Raw genomic sequence first — 21,940 nt, forward strand, 5'->3', positions numbered from 1 at the left:
TTAGTGTGTTATGAATTTTAAGTTATTTTTAATATGTAAAAAACTAAATAAAAGTATACAATTTTATTTTCGGGTCAATTTCGGATTCACGGGTCAATTTTGTGTCACGGGTCATTTTCGGGTCGTGTCGTGTCAACTCGTAAAGTGGTCATGTCGTGTTCGTGTTGTGGTTTTTAAAAAATTTCGTGTCACGGGTCATGTTCGGGTTGACTGCAAATTTAAAAAGAAACGATCAAAATACGACACGAACACGACACATGACACGAATTGCCACCCCTAATCCAGTTAACTTGAGCTCGACCTGACACATTGTATATATCTAATATTTCAGTATCATTTAGCGGAAAAACAAGATTTCAGCATAGATTTAAGTTTTTATTTTTTTTATTTTTATGGTTCAATGTGATACGTTAGTTTAATTTTAAAAACAAATGATACTATAGTCATGGGAATTAGTTTCAAAAACTAATTCTTCTCATAGATCATGGACAGCTTGAACTAAAATATAAATTTTGTAAGAAAAAATACTGTACTAAAAAGGTTGAATTGTGATTCGAACCGATAACCATAAACTTTTTTTTTGGTTTTTTTTTTTTTGGAGGAGTTGGACTACCATGTGGTGTAGGTGGTAGCTGGGTCTTTTTTGGCTATACCAAATGGGTCGGCTGTGCAAACCAAACCCTATTATCCACAGAACAAATTAATAACAAGACTTCAATTGGCTCAGCAATTTAGGGTAAATTCATTAACTAAAATACGTCTGTCAACTTAGCTATATATAGTTGGGATTACAACATAAGAAAATGACTTGTTGGGCACACAACGACAAGAAAAAGGAAGAGGGACTAAACAACAAAAGCTTAAGTGACAAACATGTGCCTAAATGACAATAGGAGCCCCTGCATCATTGTTTCCCTCCGCGGAAGAATTCGACTCTGAATTCTCAAGGATGGTGGTGTTCGCAGCGTCTGGAGGGTGGTAGTCAAACAAGTCAGCAACGTTGAAGGTGCTGGAAACCTGTAAGTCTGGCGGCAAGTCAATGACGTAGGCATTGTTATTAATCTTTTTGAGGACCATGTATGGTCCGAACTTCTTACACTGTAGCTTGTGGTATGTCCGGATCGGCATCCGCGACTTGCGCAGGTGGACCATCACCAGATCTCCCTCAGAGAATAGCTTCTCTCTTCGATGTTTGTCAGCGGCCTCTTTATACTTACTTTTGGAATGAATCAGTCGAGCCTTAACCTCTTAATGTGTGTGCACCACTTGATCAGCAAGCTCCGCTGCAGTCTTGCTCCGAAAATGTGGTAGGCGCAATAGGTCGATAGTCTGGTTTGGAAGCTTCGTATACACGACGATGAATGGGCTACGCCTGATGGAACGATTCTCAGCACTGTTGAAGGCGAATTCAACCTGAGCAAGGGCCATATCCCACTGCTTTGGTTGATCTGTAGCCAGGCATCGAATCATGCTACCCAACGTCCGGTTAACCACCTCGGTTTGACCGTCCGTCTGTTGATGGGCAGTGCTGCCAAACTAAAGAAAGGAGTTAAATCGTTTCCAGAGTTCTCTCCAAAAGTGGTTGATGAACTTGACATCACGGTTGGAAGTGATTGTTTTTGGGACCCCATGGAGGCGTACGATCTCTTTAAAGAACAACTGAGCCACATTACTGGCATCCACGATTTTCTTGCAGGCAACGAAATGAGCCATCTTCGAGAAATGATCCAAGACCACCATGACGGAGTCAAAGTGGTGAGACAAAGTCAATGCTCAAGCCCTCCCAAATGTTGTCCGGAACAGAGAGGGGCAAATAGAGGCCGGTGTTTTGGCCATGTACTTTTGCGCGTTGGCATATCCCATACCGCCGAACAAAGTTAGTTATTTCCTTCCGCATATACGGCCAGAAAAATCGGTTGGCGAGGAGCTCATAGGTCATGTCTTGCCCTGGATGGGCTGCTACTCCTCTTGCATGTAGCTCCATGATCAAATGTTCCCAGAGGGATGAATGACGAATGCAAAGCTGGCCACCCTTCAGCAAGTACCCACGGTGGATGTGATAGTCAGCGATTCGGTCACCGGCAGAACATCGCACCCAAAGAGCACCAAAATCTTCATCATCGGCGTATTGGTCGCGCAAGCTTTCAAGGCTAGTTACTTCCATTGCTAAGGTGGTGAGCAGATGCAGCTTGCGGCTGAGGGCGTCTGCCACTTTGTTTGATTCCCCAGACTTATGTTGGATCACAAAGTTGAACCGCTGAAGGTAGATGACCCATCTAGTGTGCATCCGGTTAGTGGCCCTTTAAGAGTGGATGTACCGTAAAGCTTGGTGATCGCTGTGGAGGACGAATTCTTTGGAGAGGGGTATGGCTCCCAGTGTTGCAGGGCCCGTACTACAGCAAAACATTCCGGCTCGTAGGGGCTACACTTGCATCTGGCTTCATTGAGTTTCTCACTGAAGAACTCAATCGGCCTCCCATCTTGAGTGAGCACTGCCCCGATGCCAACCATGGAAGCATCAGTCTCGACCTCAAAAACCTTGTCAAAGTTCGGCAGGGCCAATACAGGAGTTGTGCTGAGCTTCTCTTTGACCAAAGTAAAGCTCTGTTCTTGTTCAGCCCCCCACGTGAACCGGCCCTGTTTCAAGCAATCCATGATAGGCGCTATGAGAGTGCTAAAGTGCCGAATAAATCATCGATAAAATGTGGCCAGTCCATGAAAGCTCTGAACATCATGCACGATGGTGAAGGTTGGCCAGTTACGGATTGCTTCCACCTTGCACTCATCCGCCTCAATGCCCTGCGTACTAATCACAAAACCTAGGAAAAGTAACTTATCAGCAAGAAACTCACACTTCTTAAGATTGAGGAAAAACTTGTGTTCCCTCAGGGCCGTTAGCACCTCCATAAGCTGCATCATGTGCTCTGTGGGGTCTTTACTGTAGACTAGACTGTCATCAAAGTAAACGACCATAAACCTTCCAATAAACGACTTGAGAACATGATTCATGAGCCGCATGAAGGTGCTTGGCGCGTTACAAAGGTCGAATGGCATAACTTGCCACTCGTACAAACCCTCCCGCTTTTAAAGGCGGTCTTTCATTTGTCCTCTGGCCAGATTCGAATTTGATGGTAGCCGCTCCAGAGGTCAAGCTTGGAAAACAATATCGAGCCATCGAGCTTGTCAAGAATATCTTCAAGGCGTGGAATGGGGAACCGATATTTAACGGTTATTTTGTTTATGGCTCGGCTATCGACGCACATCCGCTAACTGTCATCCTTTTTGGGCACTAGCAGGGCTGGCACGACGCACGGACTCAGGCTAGGCCGGATGAGTTACTTTTGCAGAAGGTCTTCTACCATTCGTTGTAGGGTATCATGCTCGAGGGGCCCCATCCGGTAATGTGGGAGGTTTAGCAGGCTTGCACCGGGAGTGAGATCGATGCAGTGTTGGATCTCCCTCATTAGGGGTAGCTCCTCTAGTAGTTCATCTGGGGTGAGGTCACTGAATTCCTTCATTAAAGCCTGTACTTCTTGGGGAATGGGACCAGAAACCGCCTCTGTCCCCTTTGAAACTAGAGCTATGATCACCTTCGCGGCTCGGAGGTCTTGCTAAAATGGTTTTCCCAAAGTTGTAAGGAATAGTCGCCCCCTTCGATCACCCTGGGCAGCGACTTGCTCTTGAGGGGGAAACGGCATGAGAGCTATCTTCTTGCCGAGCCAAGTGAACTCATAGCAATTGGTCCTGTTGTCGTGCTTAGCGTTCACATTAAACTCCCAAGGTCACACACTTTCTTGATAATGGTTGCCAATGGAGAAGGAAACCTTGCAGATGGTATCTACTGAAGCTTCGACCCCTTTCTTGATCCACCCAATCTTGTAGGGCCGGGGGTGTTTCTCGGTAGTGAGGTTGAGGGTTTTGACCAAAGCCTTTGAAACGAGGTTGTCACTACTGCCACTATCAATAATAAGGTCACACACTTTCATGTTGACCGTGCATAGAGTCCAAAAAATGGAGTGGCGTTGGTTCGCACTGTGTTGCCTTGGTGACAACAAAATCCTCTGTACCATGCAAGCAATTCGGTCTCCGAATACTTGCTCTACCTCTTCGGGTTCTTCCTTAATTGCCTCAATTTCCTCTTCTTCGTTGTCAACGCCCAACTCACTGATAAGGTTGATTAGTTTGCGAAAGGGACACTCGTTGGATCGATGTCCCGGCTTGTTACAACGGTAGCACTTCCCTGCTATGGGTCGGGCATAGGGGTTGTTAGCCACTTGGACTGAAGGGAGCTGTGCCAGGGCGGGCATCTTCTGATTTTCAACGGGGGCCTTCCTGTGAAGTGCTGCTGGAGGACGTTGTGAGGGTTCGCTTGTACCCTCTCGCACCGTCGGGTATTCCCCAGAACAGCGATTCAACTGAGTTCGATTTCCACTACGGGACTGTTGAGCTTCGACTTTGTAGGCCAGTGTGATTGCTTCAGTGAGGTTCCAAATAGGGCTCAGCGTGAGTTGATCCTAGATGCTCTCCCTTGACCCTCCGACGTACCTAGCAATTTGTTGGTCTTCTGACTCCGGGAGATTGTTGCAAGTGCTCAGTCGATAATACTCTTCGGTGTATCCTCCAACGCTTCGGCCCGCTGCGAACAGCATTGGTATTGCCAAAATAAGGTCTGCTCAAAGTCATTTGGCAAGAACCGTTGCCGCATCAGTTGTTTCATGAGAACCCACGAGCGAACCAGTGGTCTCCCATCTCTTTCCCTGTTCTTGCTAACGGCAATCCACCAGGCGGCACGGCAATCCACCAAGCGGCAGCCCCTTTGGTTAGCTTGGAAGCCACAAACTTAGTCTTCTTATCTTCTGGTACAGTTATGTATTCGAAGAAGTTATCTACCTTATGCTCCCAGTTAAGGTAATCCTCAATGTCCAGATGTCCATCAAAGCTAGGCAACTCCAATTTTAACCTAAAATCTGAGTTTCGGTCCCCATTAAAACGAGGGTTTCGCTGTTCATACCTGGTGCCTCGGTTGAGCCACGGATCAAAGTCCTCCTCGAAGTCCAGACGCATCTCCCGTTTCTAGCTCTTCAAGCTCGACGTTATGACCAATTATTGGATGCCAAGACAACCGTTTATACAAATTGTTTGTTGTGTGATCCACAATTTAATTAAGATGCACGCGCGGGATGATCCTCTATTTAGACAATATGATGTCGATTTGCCCTTAGAAGATATCAAGGGAGAACAAGAAGGCCAACAAGGACAACAACAAGGTATGGACACACAAGATCCGAAATGGGTAGTCGGCGACAACTTAATCACATGGTTAGTTTTCGGGATCATCTAGCTGATCAAATGTGGGATTTGTAATATAAGCTAAGATTATTCACTAAGTAAACTTTTTTTCTACTAATCATTCACTAAGTTATCTTATTTTAAATTATTTACTATTTATTTGTAATGTAATTTAAATTATTATATTAATTATTAGTGTTTTTATTTGAGATTCAATTACTATTTATTTAATATATTATTATTTAAAATACTATTACATATTTTTAAAAATTAAATCGCCAAACGCAGTTTCAGTTATTTTTTTAAACTGAAAACAATCTTAGAATAAAACTACTAAATACATTTTTAAAAATGATTTTAAAATAAAAATAAAAATATTTTTATTTTCATTTTCATACGCCGGGTCTTTTCTGGCTATACCAGATGGGTCGGCCGTGCAAGCCAAACCGTATTATCCACATAACAAATTAATAACAAAACTTCAATTGGCTCAGCAATTTAGGGTAAATTCATTAACTAAAATACGTCTGTCAACTCAGCTATATATAGCTGGGATTACAACATAAGAAAACGACTTGCTGGGCACACAACGACAAGAAAAAGGAAGATGGACTAAACAACAAAAGCTTAAGTGACAGACAGGTGCCTAAACGACAATAGGAGCCCCTCCATCACCATGTTACTGGGGTTTGCATATTGGGAGTAGAAAGAATACAAGCAACAGTTGGGCCTTGTCATTGCATCACGTGAAGAGATATAGTAATAGTTTTATTGTAGCAAGTTTATTGCATTACAGAGCCTCAAATTGTATGTACATATATTTCATGAAGATCCAAATCAAGGTTTATGACTATAAAAACGGAACATCCTTGACATTTCTTCTCATTTAAAGCAGGAAAACTCATCTCCATGTCTGCTTGCAATGCCTGTTGCACAATATAACCAACACAAAGTTGAACTCAAAAATAAAAAGCAAGTCAAGTCTTTGGTTGAGAAGACTAATGAAGTCTTTGCAAAATCAACAAAAAAAAAAAACTCAACTGGTATTCGGATATAATCACATACCTAAAACAGGAAGGATTCTTCCTCAGTTCCCGTACTTCATGGTTTCTTTCTCGAACCCAATTGTCGGGAACTGCTTCGCAAATTCTTCGACGTCGTGTTTCAGCTTCGCAGCCTCGGACTGGAAGTGAGGGGATTGCAATGTGGCCACAAAGTCCTTCAACTTTGTTCCTGGTTTACAAAAAATCAAAAGAACAAATTATATCACCTGATTTAAGAACCCATCTTGTCCCTTAACCAAACATGAAGAGCAATTGATGACATATCAAATATTATAAGAACCTTTTGCTTCTCCCTTGATCTTCACTGCCAACTTCACAGAAGCATCGAAGAATTCCGCTACCTTAGCAAAATCCTCCTCGACGAATCCCCGTGAAGTAAGAGCCGGTGTTCCTGAATTGCAAAGGAATGAACAGAGAAAACTTATTCAGAGACAAGACTACAACAAGTCCAAATTAACAAGAAGCCGTTTTACCCATTCTGATGCCACCAGGAACCATGGCCGATACGTCGCCAGGAACGGTGTTTTTGTTGGCTGCAATATGAACAGACTCCAACACCTTCTCAACCCTTGAGCCATCAATGCCCTGTAAAAAGGAGATTTTTAGAGAAGAGACTAAATTGTTCAGCAATTCTATGTGCACTTTTATAGGGTGGATAAACTTCTATATATATTCTAAGGAAAACAGAACAACAAATGTTGTCTATTTTACCTTGTTTTTCAAATTAACCAAGACTAGATGGTTCTCGGTTCCACCAGAAACAAGTTCGTAGCCCTTTTCAACCAAAGTCTGCAAGTTATGATCAATCTCAGTTGTTAGACTGCTTGAAGTCCCATTAGCCATTGAGAGATGATGATTGAAATAATGCTTGTAAATAGTGTTTTCTTTATTTTTAGCAAAAATGGAAAGCTATACTCGTAAAATACGGCCTTAGGAACAATGTTTGCTACATTTCATAAGTTGATACCTGCGCAAATTTTGAGCAGTTACTGAGAACCTGCTCTTGGTAGGCTTTGTACTCTTGAGTTGTAGCCTGTACAATACAACAGCAAAAAAAATATGTTCATGACACTTCCAAAGAATGTGTATCTTATGCATGACCATCCAAAACTTTCAAGCATTGTTGTTCTGTTGATCTTGACGAACGGGCAAGAGCTTTCGATACAAAAGTGCGCTAAATGTTTCCGACAAGGAATCTCAACAAACACTTCATGGATATAGTAACTGCAGATATATCTCTGTGTAGTAAATGTATACTGATTGATTGTTTAATGAGTTTGAAAATTTTGAAGTTTCTAATGTTTCAATGCTTGCAATCGAGACTCATTCGGCATAACATTAGTCCTCAGATAAACAAATGGGAAATGAATTCTCATTTTTCATAAATCAGTCAAGAACTAGCAGTAAGATTTATAATTTTCTATGAATTTGCTGCAATGATCATAGTTATTAGATGGATTACCTGTTTCAATGCTACTGCTAAACCAGTAATAGTGTGATTGTGTGGGCCCCCTTGAAGTCCAGGAAAGACAGCCTGATTGATTTTGTCTTCATAGTCATACGACACCTTGATAAAGAAAACAGAAACGTAAGCAATAGTTATGTTCAATAAATAACCTTTATTTTAGTGAAAAAGGAAGCACGGATGGCCTAGTAATAAAACCGAAAAAGTAACTAATTTCAAACAAGTAAAATTTTCAACCACAAAATTTTCAGCAACACACCTCTTTCCCATTTCAAGCCCTTCCGGAAGAAAATCATGGCTCCACGAGGTCCTCGAAGTGACTTGTGGGTAGTGGTGGTCACCACATCAGCATAGTCGAAAGGCGATGGGATGACACCGGCCGCAACCAATCCACTGATGTGGGCCATGTCTGCCAACATTATAGCTTTCTGCTTGTCACAGACCTGCCAAGTAACAAAAATGAATAACCTTACCCTTATCACCATAACAGAAGCAATACCAAATAAAATGTATAGGAAATTATTTGAAATGGACAACTTTAAAGAAAGTTACCTTGCGAATGCGTGCATAATCATAGAGACGGGCATAAGCACTAGCACCAGCAACTATCAGTTTTGGCCTGAACAATGTGGCACTTTTCTCCAACTGCAAATCATGTTTAATCCATGTCACTTAGAGCTTCTACTTAAGTTTGTTATAGAAATAAACTATTTGTCTTTTTCTTTTGGCTCGAAATATAGAACTCAGTCATAGAAAGTGCGAAAGCTACCTGGTCATAGTCGATATAGCCAGTGCTCTCATTCAATCTGTATGGCATTGTCTCAAAGAAAATAGAGACAGCAGATATCTTTTTGGTATCAGTCTGCACAATATATCAAGTATTGGAAAAATGAGAAGGTCATTCTCTCAGTATACCAGCGAAAAATAATTACTAAACTGGAGAGTTCTTAAGACGAAAAGCAAGTATTATTAGAATCTAAACTGTGGAAGGTCAGTTTGAGCAGGTCCATGTTGCGCCAACTATTACAGAATTCCAGAAATAGCATAGAGAATTACCTGATAACCATGAGAAAGATGTCCACCATGAGGAAGATCAAGTGCCATGATTCTATCATGAGGTTTTAGCAATGCAGTGTACACTTGAAAATTAGCAGGAGACCCTGACAGGGGTTGCACATTCACTGCCACAAAAAAAAAAAAAAAAAAAAAAAAAAAAAAATTTGTTTTAGAAAAGCTTGTGAACGATCAAGAAAAACAAAGAAGCAAACTATTTGAAAGTAATTACATGTCAACGTAAACTCACATGTAAGCATACAATTTTAGCATATGTCAGCGGCTGATTATGAAGAAAAGAACATAGAAAAGAAAGAACATGACACAAGATGCTATTTACCTCCCCATTTTTCGGGATCCAACCGAAAAGCTTCCAAAGCGCGCTTTTGACACAAGGTTTCCGCCATGTCGATGTACCTGAAGAACGAATTTCCATATTAGACTCAAGTATGAAGGGCTCAAAACAAAATACACAAAAGTTTCCGCCGCATACTCGTTTCCTCCGTAGTATCTGGCTCCGGGATATCCCTCACTGTACTTGTTGGTCATGATGGACCCGACCGCTTGCATCACAGACACCGAAGTGAAGTTCTCCGAGGGAATGAGCTCTAGCCCCTTTACAAACACATCATCAACACATCAACTTTAAGAACAAAATCACCATTTCAATCAACTGTCTAAGAAAATTGAATGTTCTGCTTTACTAGTGTGAATACATATAGGTAGAATTGTAACAACTCAAATCAATTGGAAGAAATGATAAGAGTCATCATAAAGAATGCTTATATATTTATTTACCTTCCATTGCCTAGCTTTCTCTAGCTCAATGATATCAGCAATTTCTGGATCAATGGCCTCAAGTGGAGCATTCAGTTGTTTAGGCCACTGCCAAAATATATAAAAAGGACATACATATTTCAAAAAAGGAGAATTCTGAAAAGAGAAAAAAAATATATATATATATATGTCGGATTTTCATAATGTTTCGTTAAAATTTTACTTTTCTTAATATGATATGATTCTAACGTGACAATTACGAAGAATCAAATGTAATTCATATAGAAGAGTTAAGAAGCTTTGCTTACAGTAACACCTGATTTCTCTTTCTCGTAGACAGCTTCATTTGGCAAAGACGACTACAAAAAGAAGAAAAAAAAAAAAAGGTAACTACTGTACGATTGACAATTTCCTGCGTTTGGTTCCCGGGAAATAAAAATAACCAAGAATCATGGAAAACGAAGAGAATGAAACAATGAGAGCCAAGAAGAAAAGGATAAATATATATAATATATATAAACCATGTAGTAAAGGGAGGCTCCATTGAAGCGTGGACGGATCGACTTGTCGATGGAAGAGGAAAGCCTCCGAAGCGCCAATGCCATTGCCATCTTTTTTCTTTTTTGTTATCTCTTTCTCTCTCTACGTTTCAATGGCTTTTATGCAACGAACTCTCTTCTCTCTCTCTCTCTCTCTCTCTCTCTCTCTCTCTCTCTCGTCTCTGTCTGAATGTAATGGTTAAGGGTGAGATTTTGGTGGTAGCAGAGAGAAGTTTGTGTTTTGCTGACGCTAATCCATCTCATCTATTCTCTCTCTCTCTCTCTCTCTCTCTCTCTCTCTCTCGTTTCTGGTCCAAAAGCTTCAGATGTAATTCCCTCAAACGACAACAGCCACGAGTGGCTTTCTCTTCTCGGGCACATCAGTACGACACTGATGATTCTTCGGTCAAAAATAGTTATTTTCCATCTGATTCGTCGTACATGAACTAATGTACCTTTTTAAGCTTCGTTTATTATAAAATTCTTCAGTTATATATGAAGAAACCCCTGCTTGGAATCTTGGGTCACCAAACAGGATTTTTTTTCTTTTTGATGATCTAACGGTTATGTGTTGATTTAAGTACTTTTATTATTTTCTGTATTCATTATTTAATATTTAATTTAAAATAGAATTAGCAAATATAAGAAAATAATACACTTTAAGAAAATTACATGATACGCCATTAAAATCTTTGAACTTTATATTTATGTCGCTTGACTTCAATAAGACCTCATTCGCTTTATGAATTTAAATTTTTAATTGAGATATGATATTTTTTAGAGTTTTTAATTATAGTAAAAAAAATTAGACGTAACATTTTTTAAAAATTTTTAATTGTAAAAATTTATAATTAAAAACTCGAATAAGTGAAATCAATGAGACATAAATTGTTTCTAATGAATTAATTCTTATAAATCTCAAGTTTATATCTATTCAGCGGAAAAAAAATCTTAAGTTTATATCATTGAGTGATATAAATGTAAAAATTATCTTATTTGAGTGGTATTTCTGTGTTATAATTTTCGTCTCTTTTATCGGTGTTCCCCATATATGGTCCATAAAATCACAAACTTATTTCATTCCATGTTGAGACTAAAAAACAGGTCAAAAGAGTAACACAAGCTACATTTTAATTAAGAGAAAATTGTAGATTTTATCTTTTTAAATACTTCATTTACTAAAAGTTTATTTTTAAAAAGCTCTACCTCTTAATTAGTTTTAGTTTAAAAAATAAAAAAATATAAATTGATATTAAGAGTTAAAATTAAAAAGGGCTTCATTTTAAGGATATTTTTAAAAATTGTCCTTTAATCAATTTATAGATCCAACGTCTATATTTATGAACATTATTAGAAAGAAATACAGTATAAGTTTATGTAATGAAAATCTGACAATTCAAAATCACCCAATACTAATTATATGGCACACACTTAATGAAATGATGTTATTTATGTTGTTTGTAAGAAAGAAAAATTCGTTGTTATGTGCAAGAGTCTAATTTGTCATATGAGAGATACATTGGACCAAAACCAACTAAGAAAGTGTTCAAAAAAATAAAAATATAAAAATAAAAATAAAAATAAAAACCAACCAAGAAAGGCCTATCCAAACGCACCATTTCTTAGCCACAAAGTGAGACTCGGATGGTGAGAGAGAAGCTTGATCGGATCTGATGAAAATATGTGAGACAGATTTCGCCACCGAAGCCTTGAATGATTTTCTCAAGAGGACTTCACCAACCCATGCGTCATTTTCTTTGAGATTATTACGTTGGAAATTTGGATCTTTCGTTTATTGTCCAAAAGATTGCCTTGGTTATAGAAGTCACTAGAGCTTAAAGCCCAACCTTTCAGGCCCAAATGCGCTTTTTAGACTTTATAGTAAAAAGCTAAATTGTAATTTAAATTGTGAAACCAAACGAGGCTTAATAAACATGAGCTTCGGGCCTAGAAACTAAGGGGATGTTCTTTTATTATTTTTGAGTTAGGTGATCTGACTATAGATTTTGAGTTGAACTTAAGTTATAATTTGAGTTAAAATTGTAACTTGAGTTTGTGTTTGGTTGTGTACATTTGAGTTATGGTTTGAGATAAGTATCATTTTGAGTTTGTGTTTGAGTGGGTCAAAACTTGAATTTGTATTAGATAGTATTTTAATAAAAACTCAATGCTGATGAAAAATTTTAATAGGGTATATGGGTGGGATTTTATTCGTCTTTTCGTTGTCAACGCATAGAAAAAAAATCATCTCAATCAGAATTAAAACGAAAAAATTATAGCATTTTTAAGAATAGAAAAAATACTGTTCATTAATTTGAGTTTGAGTTTCTGAACTCGAGTTGAAGAGAAAACATAAACTCAAATTTTAGTCTCAAACTCGAATTTAAACTTAAAAGAACGTGAACTCGAATAAAGTTATAACTCGAGTTACTTGTTTTAAGTTTTTGACTCAAATAAGGGGCTCCGAACAGCCCCTAAGAGGTTGTTATTTTGCAACAAAACTCAAAAAAATATAAACTCGAGTTACAACTTTATTTAAGTTCGTGTTCTTTTATAAAACTTGAGTTTGAATTTGGGTTTGAACTTGAGTTTGAGGCTTAACTCGAGTTCAAATTTCCCCTTCAACTCGAGTTCATAAACTCGAACTTAAGTTAATAAACAGTATTTTTTTTTACTATAGTAAAAAAAGTTAGATGTGATTGTTTCTGAGAGCTTTTTACTGTAGCAAAACTCAAATTGGTGAAATGAACGGGGTCGTAGGTTCATGTTCTTTTAAGTTTGAACTCAAGTTTGAAACTAAAACTCGAGTTCAAGTTTTCCCTTTAACTCGAGTTCAGAAACTCGAACTCAAATTAATGAACAATATTTTTTCTATTCTTAAAAATGCTATAACTTTTTCGTTTTAATGCTGATTGAGATGATTTTTTTTTCTATACGTTGACAACGAAAAGACGAATAAAACCCTACCCATATACCCTATTAAAATTTTCCATCACCATTGAGTTTTTATTAAAATACTATCTAAATACAAATTCAAGTTTTGACTCACTCAAACACAAACTCAAAAAGATTTTTATCTCAAATCATAACTCAAATATAGACAACTAAACACAAACTCAAATTACAACTTCAACTCAAGTTATAACTCAAACTCAACTCAAAATCTCTCAAGAATACCTAACTTAAAAATGCAAAAAACCCCTAACTTGTTCATTGTCTATTTCGTTTCTTTTTCAGAAGATTGCATTAAGTATATAAGACACAAGGGGTTAATGTCCAAGCTTGCAGGCCCGGAAACTTGCTTCTAACTTGGTTATGAATCTTGCGCGTACAAGCACAAATAAAATTGAGCTAATATGCTTATTAATATTACGATCAAAATTGAATTAAAAAAGAAAACTCAAAACTAACATAATTTAATACAAAATTAACAATTAAGAATAAAAGCCGTACCAATATGGTACTTTTCACAGGCTAGTGTAGAATTCTAGAAGAAAACAACAATTTTTTTAGTAGACGTTTAGTTTGTGGGTTTAGAATTATGATTCAGAACCATTATCAATTTACGTGTGTTTTTTATGAGAAAAAAATATTGTGACGAATTACGAATCATGACACGAATTCTTACTCTAAACACTTAGATTACCCGAGGGGAGATCAACAATGATGTTAAAATAGAAGTTATACGCGCTTCTTTTTTTCCCCTTAATCCACCTGTTAAGCACACAATTGGATACGCTTATGCAAATCATATCGCTGAACAATCTTTGTGATTTATGGAATTTGTTCATAGCGAATAATAGATCATTCGGAAATTTTTTTCCTGAATTCTGTAATTTTTTTTAAATAGTGCATCATTTGTTATTTTTGTGGATATTCTTTTTATCTTTTTAAGTATATTGGTGAGAAAATCAGTAGTAGTGTAGTGGACTGCCGCTTGTAATGATGATTACTAGTCGGTATCACGATGGATAACGTAATTACTGACAAATTTCTGACGTCACAATAAATGTTTATATTTAGACTGATAAAAATAAATTACATAATAAAAAATAATTTTTTATGTGAAAAAAAAATATTTTTACCAATTGTAAAAAAAATTTATGTAGAAATTTTTTTACCTAATCGTAAATGGAATTTTAGATAGTAAATTGTCATTTAATTCAAATAGGTTTAAAATTTATTATTTACTTAATTTAGTTTTAAATAAAGAGAAATTTACAGAATTTATTTTTAAAAATGTATGAGTCTAGATTTTTTAATTTTTATTTTTGATAAATATCATTTTATTATTGTAATTATTTGACCATACGAATCAAGACCATAATACACTTTGACCTCATTCATTTTGGTGATTCAAGTTAAAATGTGATTTTATGTGAAAATTTTTTACTGTAATAAAAAAATTATTGTGAGAGCTTTTTACTGTAGAAAAATGAGGCATTTGTATTTGCCAAAGATTATCCGTACCACGAAGTATGGTATAATTGGGCATTGTTTTGTTGTCCGTGGTATAATTGGGCTTTGTTTGTTGACTGTGACTAGATTGGGCCCAAATTGTAGAAAAGACACTCCGTTTTTGCCAAAGACTTATCCGTACCACGAAGTATGCTAATTGGGCATTGTTTTGTTGTCCGTGATATAATTGGGCTTTGTTTTATTGACTATGTCCGTGATATAATTGGGCTTTGTTTTATTGACTATGACTAGATTTGGCCCAAATTGTAGAAAAGAGAAAAAGGAAAAGAATCGCTAGAAGGAGGGCTTGAACCTCCGACCTTGTGGTTAACAGCCACACGCTCTAACCAACTGAGCTATTCCAGCAGGATGCTGTCTGTTTCTGAACAAAACTTATCTATCTAAATGTTTGTTCTGAAGATCATGTTGTACTCATTCATACAGAGACAGTTATCAGTGCGTCAGAATTATGTTGAAAAGAAATGAACAAATCACATGCTCTTTTCAAGATGGGGTATAAAACACCCACCAATCAAGTTGTCAGTTTAATTTAATTCTGGCGCTAAAAAAAATTTAAATAAATAAGAAAAGTAGAAGAAGCCAACACGCATGAAATTTCCCCAAAAGTTGATGGAATTTCCAAGGCGCGGGGATCAGTCAGTCTATACGGGCTCCACATCTCTGCTCTCTGTGTTTTGGGTCTGTCTAAGAGAGAGAAAGAGGAGAGAGAGAGAGAGAGAGAGAAGGTCGACAATGGCTCTTACATTACGTCCGATCATGTGCAAGTTGGGAGCAAGTGATTTTTGTCTGCGTTTTCATGCCTCTATATCGCTTCATGTAGTACACAAAAATCTTGGCCCCAAATATTCTACTAAACTTGACCGTTTGGATCATGACAAAAGTCTTGAAATTTTCAAGACGCATTGATATTAATTTGCGAGATGACCATTATATTTATTTATTTTTAAATAAATTAAAAGAGGATGTGTATCCATATGTTTACCGCCCAACGAATGCTTGACAATCTATTGCTCATGTCTTTGTCTACTAACATGATGTTTGGTAAAGAGATTTGTTCTCTGATTTAAATTATAATTCGTGGTTCGTTACAGTATTTTCTCTCACAAAAAATTCACATAAATAAAAAATAGTTCGAATCACATGGTTTGAATCCTCCAACTAAACGTTCCATGACTTTGGAAAGTCGATGATGTGCATAATTTCAACCTCAGTTCAGATTGTAAGCGAATAGATCTCTGAATATTAAGTGATAAGAGTCTTGATAAATCATCATTTTTTACTGCGGCACCACCGTGTGATTTATTTATTTTTTATGGTAATGTATAAAGTTTTATTAATTTTTTTTATTAAATTAAAAAGAGAATCAATGGTTTACTCATGTTCAAAATCCAACAACCACTTTGACAATCTATCTATTGATGTTTATGCTTCTATATACAACTATAGACATTATATTTAAAAGGCTAATAAGAGTCAAAACTTTAGATAATAAAAATCGATTCTTATATGCTAAGTGAGACTTGACAGAACCCTGGAGGTTGTTCTTCGCTATGCTACCATCACCACCACGTAATTTATTAAGAGACGTTTGGTAAGGGGATTTATACCATAATTTGAATCATAGTTCATAATTTGCTACATTGTTTTCTCTCACAAAAAATACACGTAAATAAAAAATGATTCTAATATCATGATTTTTATCTATGAACCAAACGTCTCCATTTTGATCTACTATCGCATAAGTTTCTAAAAAGGTCAAATAAGTTTCTAAAAATTTCCCTTCCTTTTTCTACCAATTTGGTTTCGTTAGATAGTCTCTTAAAAGAGTTGCGTCTTAGTTATTATATCTAAACGAAATCTTTAAGGAGAGAAGTAACCCGAAAAAAAGAAAAAGAAAAAGAAAAAAGAGCTTGCATCCTAGTTTGTTATATGAGACCCCACCTTTCATATTTGAATGATGTTCTGGGCCATAAGTCACAAAAGTGAAGAGAAAACTGAAAGTGAAAGTGATGTATGAGAAAGTGCGGGCCAAAACCATGTGAAAAAGAATGAGCTCTTTGATAGCTTTCATAGGGCTACAAGAAATCAACTTATAATTTGGTGCAAACTGTCATGAAAGCAATATAACAAGATAATAATAACTAAATGCCACTTTTTTTGGGTAAGTTCAAGCCAACAATCAACAACGGCTAAGATTAAGAGATTTCTACGCTAATATTAAAAAAATAAACTATTCATAATTCTTTATTTTTTACTGTGAGGTCTTAATCAGAAATTTTTATACTTCGGCACATATTTTTAATTTAATATGATTCTTATCGGATGTAATGGTAATAAATAGATATTATTGATAGGGAGAAATAGAGAAATAGACCAAGACTTGAGATGAATTAAAATTAATAGGCTAATAGTTTATATAAGTTAATTAATAGATCAAATTATTATTTTCGTCCATAACTTGTCTGGTTATGAACCATAACTTGACAAATTATTCACGGTTTTTGTCTATAACTCGTCTGGCTATGAATCATAACTTGACAAGTTTGTCCATAACGTATCTGGTTATGAACCATAACTTGACAAGTTATGACATATTAATTTCTATAACTAAAAATTGACATATATACTTTCTTAAGGTTTTCATATTGGCATATTTTCTATTATTTCCCTTATTGATATTAAGTAGAAAGACCCGTGAGATTAAGCCTACAACATTCCACTTAAAAACAATAGATCTAAACACTATTTTACAATCTTCTTGATCAACTGCGTGAGACAAAAGGAATCCGAGGAAAGGGATCGATTCATAACAAGATAAACAACAGATGGGGTTGAGGATACCAAAATCTCAGACGACGATTTTTTTTTTTTTTTTATATTTATTTATTTTTTAATTTTTGCAATTGGGTCTGTCCTCTGCTTTATCTGTTCCACTGGAAATTGGCTAGAGAAAGAAGACAAGTATCATGTTCCACTGGAAATTGGCTAGAGAAAGAAGACAAGTATCATGTCCCACGTAGATTATCAAAAAGAAAAAAATGATAAAAAAAAAGAAAAAAAATGAAGTCCCCACAATATTCGGTGGATGTGGCTAGCTGTTTTGAAAGGTGTAGTTGTACCAAACTAACATGCTTAATTTTCCATAAACCATAATTCCTTATTTGTATAACTTTCAACGAATCAATTATTAATTATCGCTATCAATATGTTTTCTTTTAGCTAGAAGTTAATAATAGTAACGCAATTTTTGATGTTTTCTTTTTTGAAGGAATTATAGAATTTTCTGTGCTCTTGTTTCTTTTTATTTGGTTCAGCTCAAATTATTGCTGATCTCTTTTATTAAAGAGGATATAGCTGGACAACAATGAATGTATTAATCAATCAGACATGTAATTATATACTTTTGGTGCCCAAATTAATTATGCAATTTTAAAAAAAATTTGCACTTTTTAATTGTCATAACTCTACCTTTGTCCTTTTTTTTTCGGTAAATAATTTTTTGAATATTTTATAAAATTTCGTGGTAATATAAAGCTCATATTCTACTGATAGAGCAATTTTAAACCGTCATAACATCATAAAATTATGTTAAATTATCATATTTTTTTAATGCTGTATGATCATGCTACAAGGTTTAAAATTGTATCTTACTAATAAGGCGATAGATTGAAATTATCCCTTTTACATGTCTTATGCTCTAGTTAGAATCTTTGTAGCATATAGGTGTCTGAGCACTAAAATACATAATAGGGGCCCCATACCCAATTTTTTAACAGATGACAACCAAAGTTTTCAACCAATCAAAATTATTGAGAGAATTTGCCCAAATATATATATATATATATATTTATATATTCTCCCATCTCTCTATTATCGCCATCGACATAAGTAGGGATCCATGATGTTGTCTTTGACATTAATTAAGCCAGTAATCTTTATTACCCTTAACTAAGAATTAAAAAAGAAAAACCAACAAGAAGTTTAAGAAGAATAACAACATTAGTTCAACAAATAAAAAAAAAATCCCAATTTACCATCATTTGATTAGTAATGTAATTATTTCGCTTCAAGAAAACCCCAATACCACTTTTCCATTAGACGTGGCCCACAAATTAAGCTTCACCAAAAATGATAGAAAAATACAATAATTATTACTTCATCTTCATCATGCATGCTACCAAAATATAAATAGAGAAAAATATACTTAGCATATCCTCTTTCATCACTCACATTACTTTTGTATCACCTTTCCATTCAACCAAAGAAAAGAAAAGAAAAAAAGAAAAAAAGAAAACCCCACTCTTCAATAGCCATATTTTACATGATGAACTAGCCACTTTTGCAAAAAGAAACCCCAACATCAGAACAAATGGAGAGCGATCTCCGCCGCGGAACGCCGTCGTATTTACCGGGGTGTATGACGCCACCGACGTGTTTTCCCATCCACGAGGAAATGGAGTACACCCGCCTCGGCCACCGCGGCGGTTCTAGTAGAAGAAACCGGCGATGGAGGAGCTTTCTTTGGAGGTTGGTTAGAGATAGTAAAAATATGGGATTTTGTGGAATACCAAATCAAAAATCCATTTCCTTCAATTATGATGCCGTTAGCTACTCTCAAAATTTCGATGAAGGTTGTCATGTTCATGAAGAGCCAAGGCGGCGTTCCCTTGTATATCCGGATGTTAGATGGTACTTTCATAAGTAAATACCTAGGCATTCATGATATATCCTAGTTTTCTAAATCATATTATGTTCATAAAAATGTTCCTTTTATTATGTTGTTTTTAATATCATTGCAATTTTGTCTGCGTCTTGTTCTTAGAAACTTTGATTTATTTTGATATCATATATGGATGTACATTTTAAGGCAGTGAAATTAGAAACTTATAAATCTTCCTTAAAAAAAAAAACAAATACAAATCCACCATGAATGACTTGATGTACATATTATATATTGGATATATATGTGTTAAGCATTGATTAATATGTGATTTCTGTAATAGAAGTATTACTTCCGAATATGAAAATCCATGAGTATGATATATTTAAAGTTTATTGACTTACATTTTAGTCGTTTTTTGTGAGTTGTGATTAAGTTTAAATTAAGCACATGCATTAGCTTGTTCTGTTTAGCATTGGGAGTTGGATTTGGAATATACTAAGGAGGAAGAAATCATGGTTTTTGGAATATACCCAAATTGTGTTTAATTTCAACTGTTTTTCTCCCCCTACCTGTTTTGAATTTCAATTATTCTTGAGCAATCACAAATTTGCTGGCACTTCCAATGAAAAATGTCCACCAAGATCTAAGAGAGTAGAACAACCGGCATAGGAAGGGACAAAAGCAGCCACCAAAATTAGACCACCAATTGAATGGCACATCGCGAAAACGCGACGTTGACCCTTCCGACCACCGTGGCCACATTGCCCGCCATAAGAACAGCAATGCCGATGGGATTAAAATCCACGAGTTGAGGATCCATTGGACTACCAATGCTCTCGAAAATACGATTGAAATAGCAGGGTAAAACTTTTTAATTATAGATTAAACCGTTAAAAGTTAATTCAGCAGTTAAAACAATAGTTTATTTTCTAAACATTCCCATTTATAAAATAAAAATGATAAATTTTACGAATTTTCTCTTAACCAGATCACTTGTCATTTGTCATGTCAACATTATCTTTAAACTCATAACCAATATCAAATGCTATAAAGAGCTAGCTACTAGTATTTACCGATGTTTTTTTTTCCTTGTTTTTAAGATCTAGTTTCTCAGCAAAGTGGAGTATTTATATAGAGAACTTTTATAGTACGAATTCTTCTTTCTTTCTTTCTTTATTTATTTATTATTTATTTATTATTTTTATCAACAGGAGTTGCTTACACGATAAAAATTTTCAATTATAGATCAAACCGTTAAAAGTTAATTCAATGGTTTCTTTTCTAAACATTCCCATTTATAAAATAAAAATGATAAATTTTACGAATTTCCTTTTAACCAGATCACTTATCATTTGTCATGTCAACATTCTCTTTAAACTCTAAAATGCACTTGTTGTGCCCTTAGTCTATAACACGTCTCCAAATTTACTCCCAATATTGAAAATTTAGCTAAATACTAAAGTTTTGAGACTGAGCGACAAGATTGTTTTGTAGGTAAATACTTGTTAGTTTCATTTTGAAGTATCATCCTTATGATATGACGTGGCTGATCATCAATTAGAGCAAGATGGGATTTCTTGTTGCAAAGAATATATCAAATGCGGCTACTGTTTGGAATGTATTTAGGGTTGTTTATTTGCACAACTCAAATTATAACTTGGGCTGTGTATGTAAGAAAAAAATACTGTAGTAAAAAATTTAAATTTATGTGATAGAAAACACTGTAACAAGATGGCTTGATTCATGACTTGAGTCGTGAAATGAACAAGACCTTAAAATAGTAATTTGATGTGAATCGAATCTCGTATATTTTACAACGTATAAATTGAGCATGTTTTAGAACATCATATTTTATAATAATACGTTAATATAATGTTAGGTGTGACTATTTTATTCTATAAACTAATAGTAAATTAATACGGCCATATTATATAATACGGCCTTTTTTTTGTGTATTATATATATTGAATTATTTTATAGTGGCTCCATAATCTAGGTTAGAATAGGCACGACTGAGAGTCGTAGTCAGGATATGATACGTAGTCCTGCCGGAACTTATAATTGTCTAAATATTAAGGGGGTAAAATGAAAATTTATATTTTCTAAAATAACATTTTGACCCCTTAATTTTTGAAAAAGTACAAATCTGACCATGAAATTCTTTAAAAAAATTACATTTTAACCCTAAATTTTTTTAAAAAAATTAAATTTTAACCTCAAAATTTTTAAAATTTATATTTTGACCCTTATATAGTATAGCATGACACCAAACACTATATTGTATTATGATAATACAATACACCTTATACAATACAATACAATATAAGCTACCCAACATGATCTTAGTTTTTGTGTATTACCTGTGTTTCTGGATACACATACCAATCTGTCAACTAAATTTAAAATGAGAAATTCTTACATTATATTACATCTTAATTATTATAATAATCTTTGATATCTGATAAAATTTATTATGTTTGATCATACAAAATCAAAATTCGAAGTTATTATATGATAAACAAAAGTCCAAAGTACTTGTCATTCATGGACTAGAATTTAGCTAGCTAATCACTTGCTCCAAAAAGCTAGCGTTCTTCGTCTCTCGTTGGGT

The 21,940-nt window shown here is 35.5% G+C and overlaps 1 protein-coding gene and 1 non-coding gene across 2 annotated transcripts; both read right to left on the reverse strand.

The window, feature by feature from the left end:
* Positions 1-5,780: 5,780 nt before the first annotated feature.
* LOC112093220 (serine hydroxymethyltransferase 1, mitochondrial) lies at positions 5,781-10,499 on the reverse strand. Its single transcript, XM_024171279.1, has 16 exons — positions 10,170-10,499; positions 9,957-10,007; positions 9,670-9,756; positions 9,365-9,486; positions 9,212-9,288; positions 8,875-8,999; positions 8,588-8,680; positions 8,371-8,463; positions 8,076-8,261; positions 7,816-7,920; positions 7,321-7,386; positions 7,065-7,142; positions 6,827-6,938; positions 6,634-6,744; positions 6,355-6,522; positions 5,781-6,215 (listed from the first exon to the last, which is right to left on the reverse strand). Exons 1-15 carry the CDS (start codon positions 10,257-10,259, stop codon positions 6,377-6,379), a joined length of 1,542 nt encoding a protein of 513 aa, XP_024027047.1. The 5' UTR covers positions 10,260-10,499; the 3' UTR covers positions 5,781-6,215; positions 6,355-6,376.
* A 4,438-nt stretch (positions 10,500-14,937) lies between these two features.
* On the reverse strand, positions 14,938-15,011 carry TRNAN-GUU. The gene has a single exon. It is a non-coding gene; the product is annotated as a tRNA-Asn (tRNA).
* Between the last annotated feature and the right edge of the window lie 6,929 nt (positions 15,012-21,940).

This window comes from Morus notabilis, unplaced genomic scaffold (genome assembly GCF_000414095.1).
Source record: "Morus notabilis unplaced genomic scaffold, ASM41409v2 Scaffold502, whole genome shotgun sequence".
Lineage (NCBI taxonomy): Eukaryota > Viridiplantae > Streptophyta > Magnoliopsida > Rosales > Moraceae > Morus > Morus notabilis.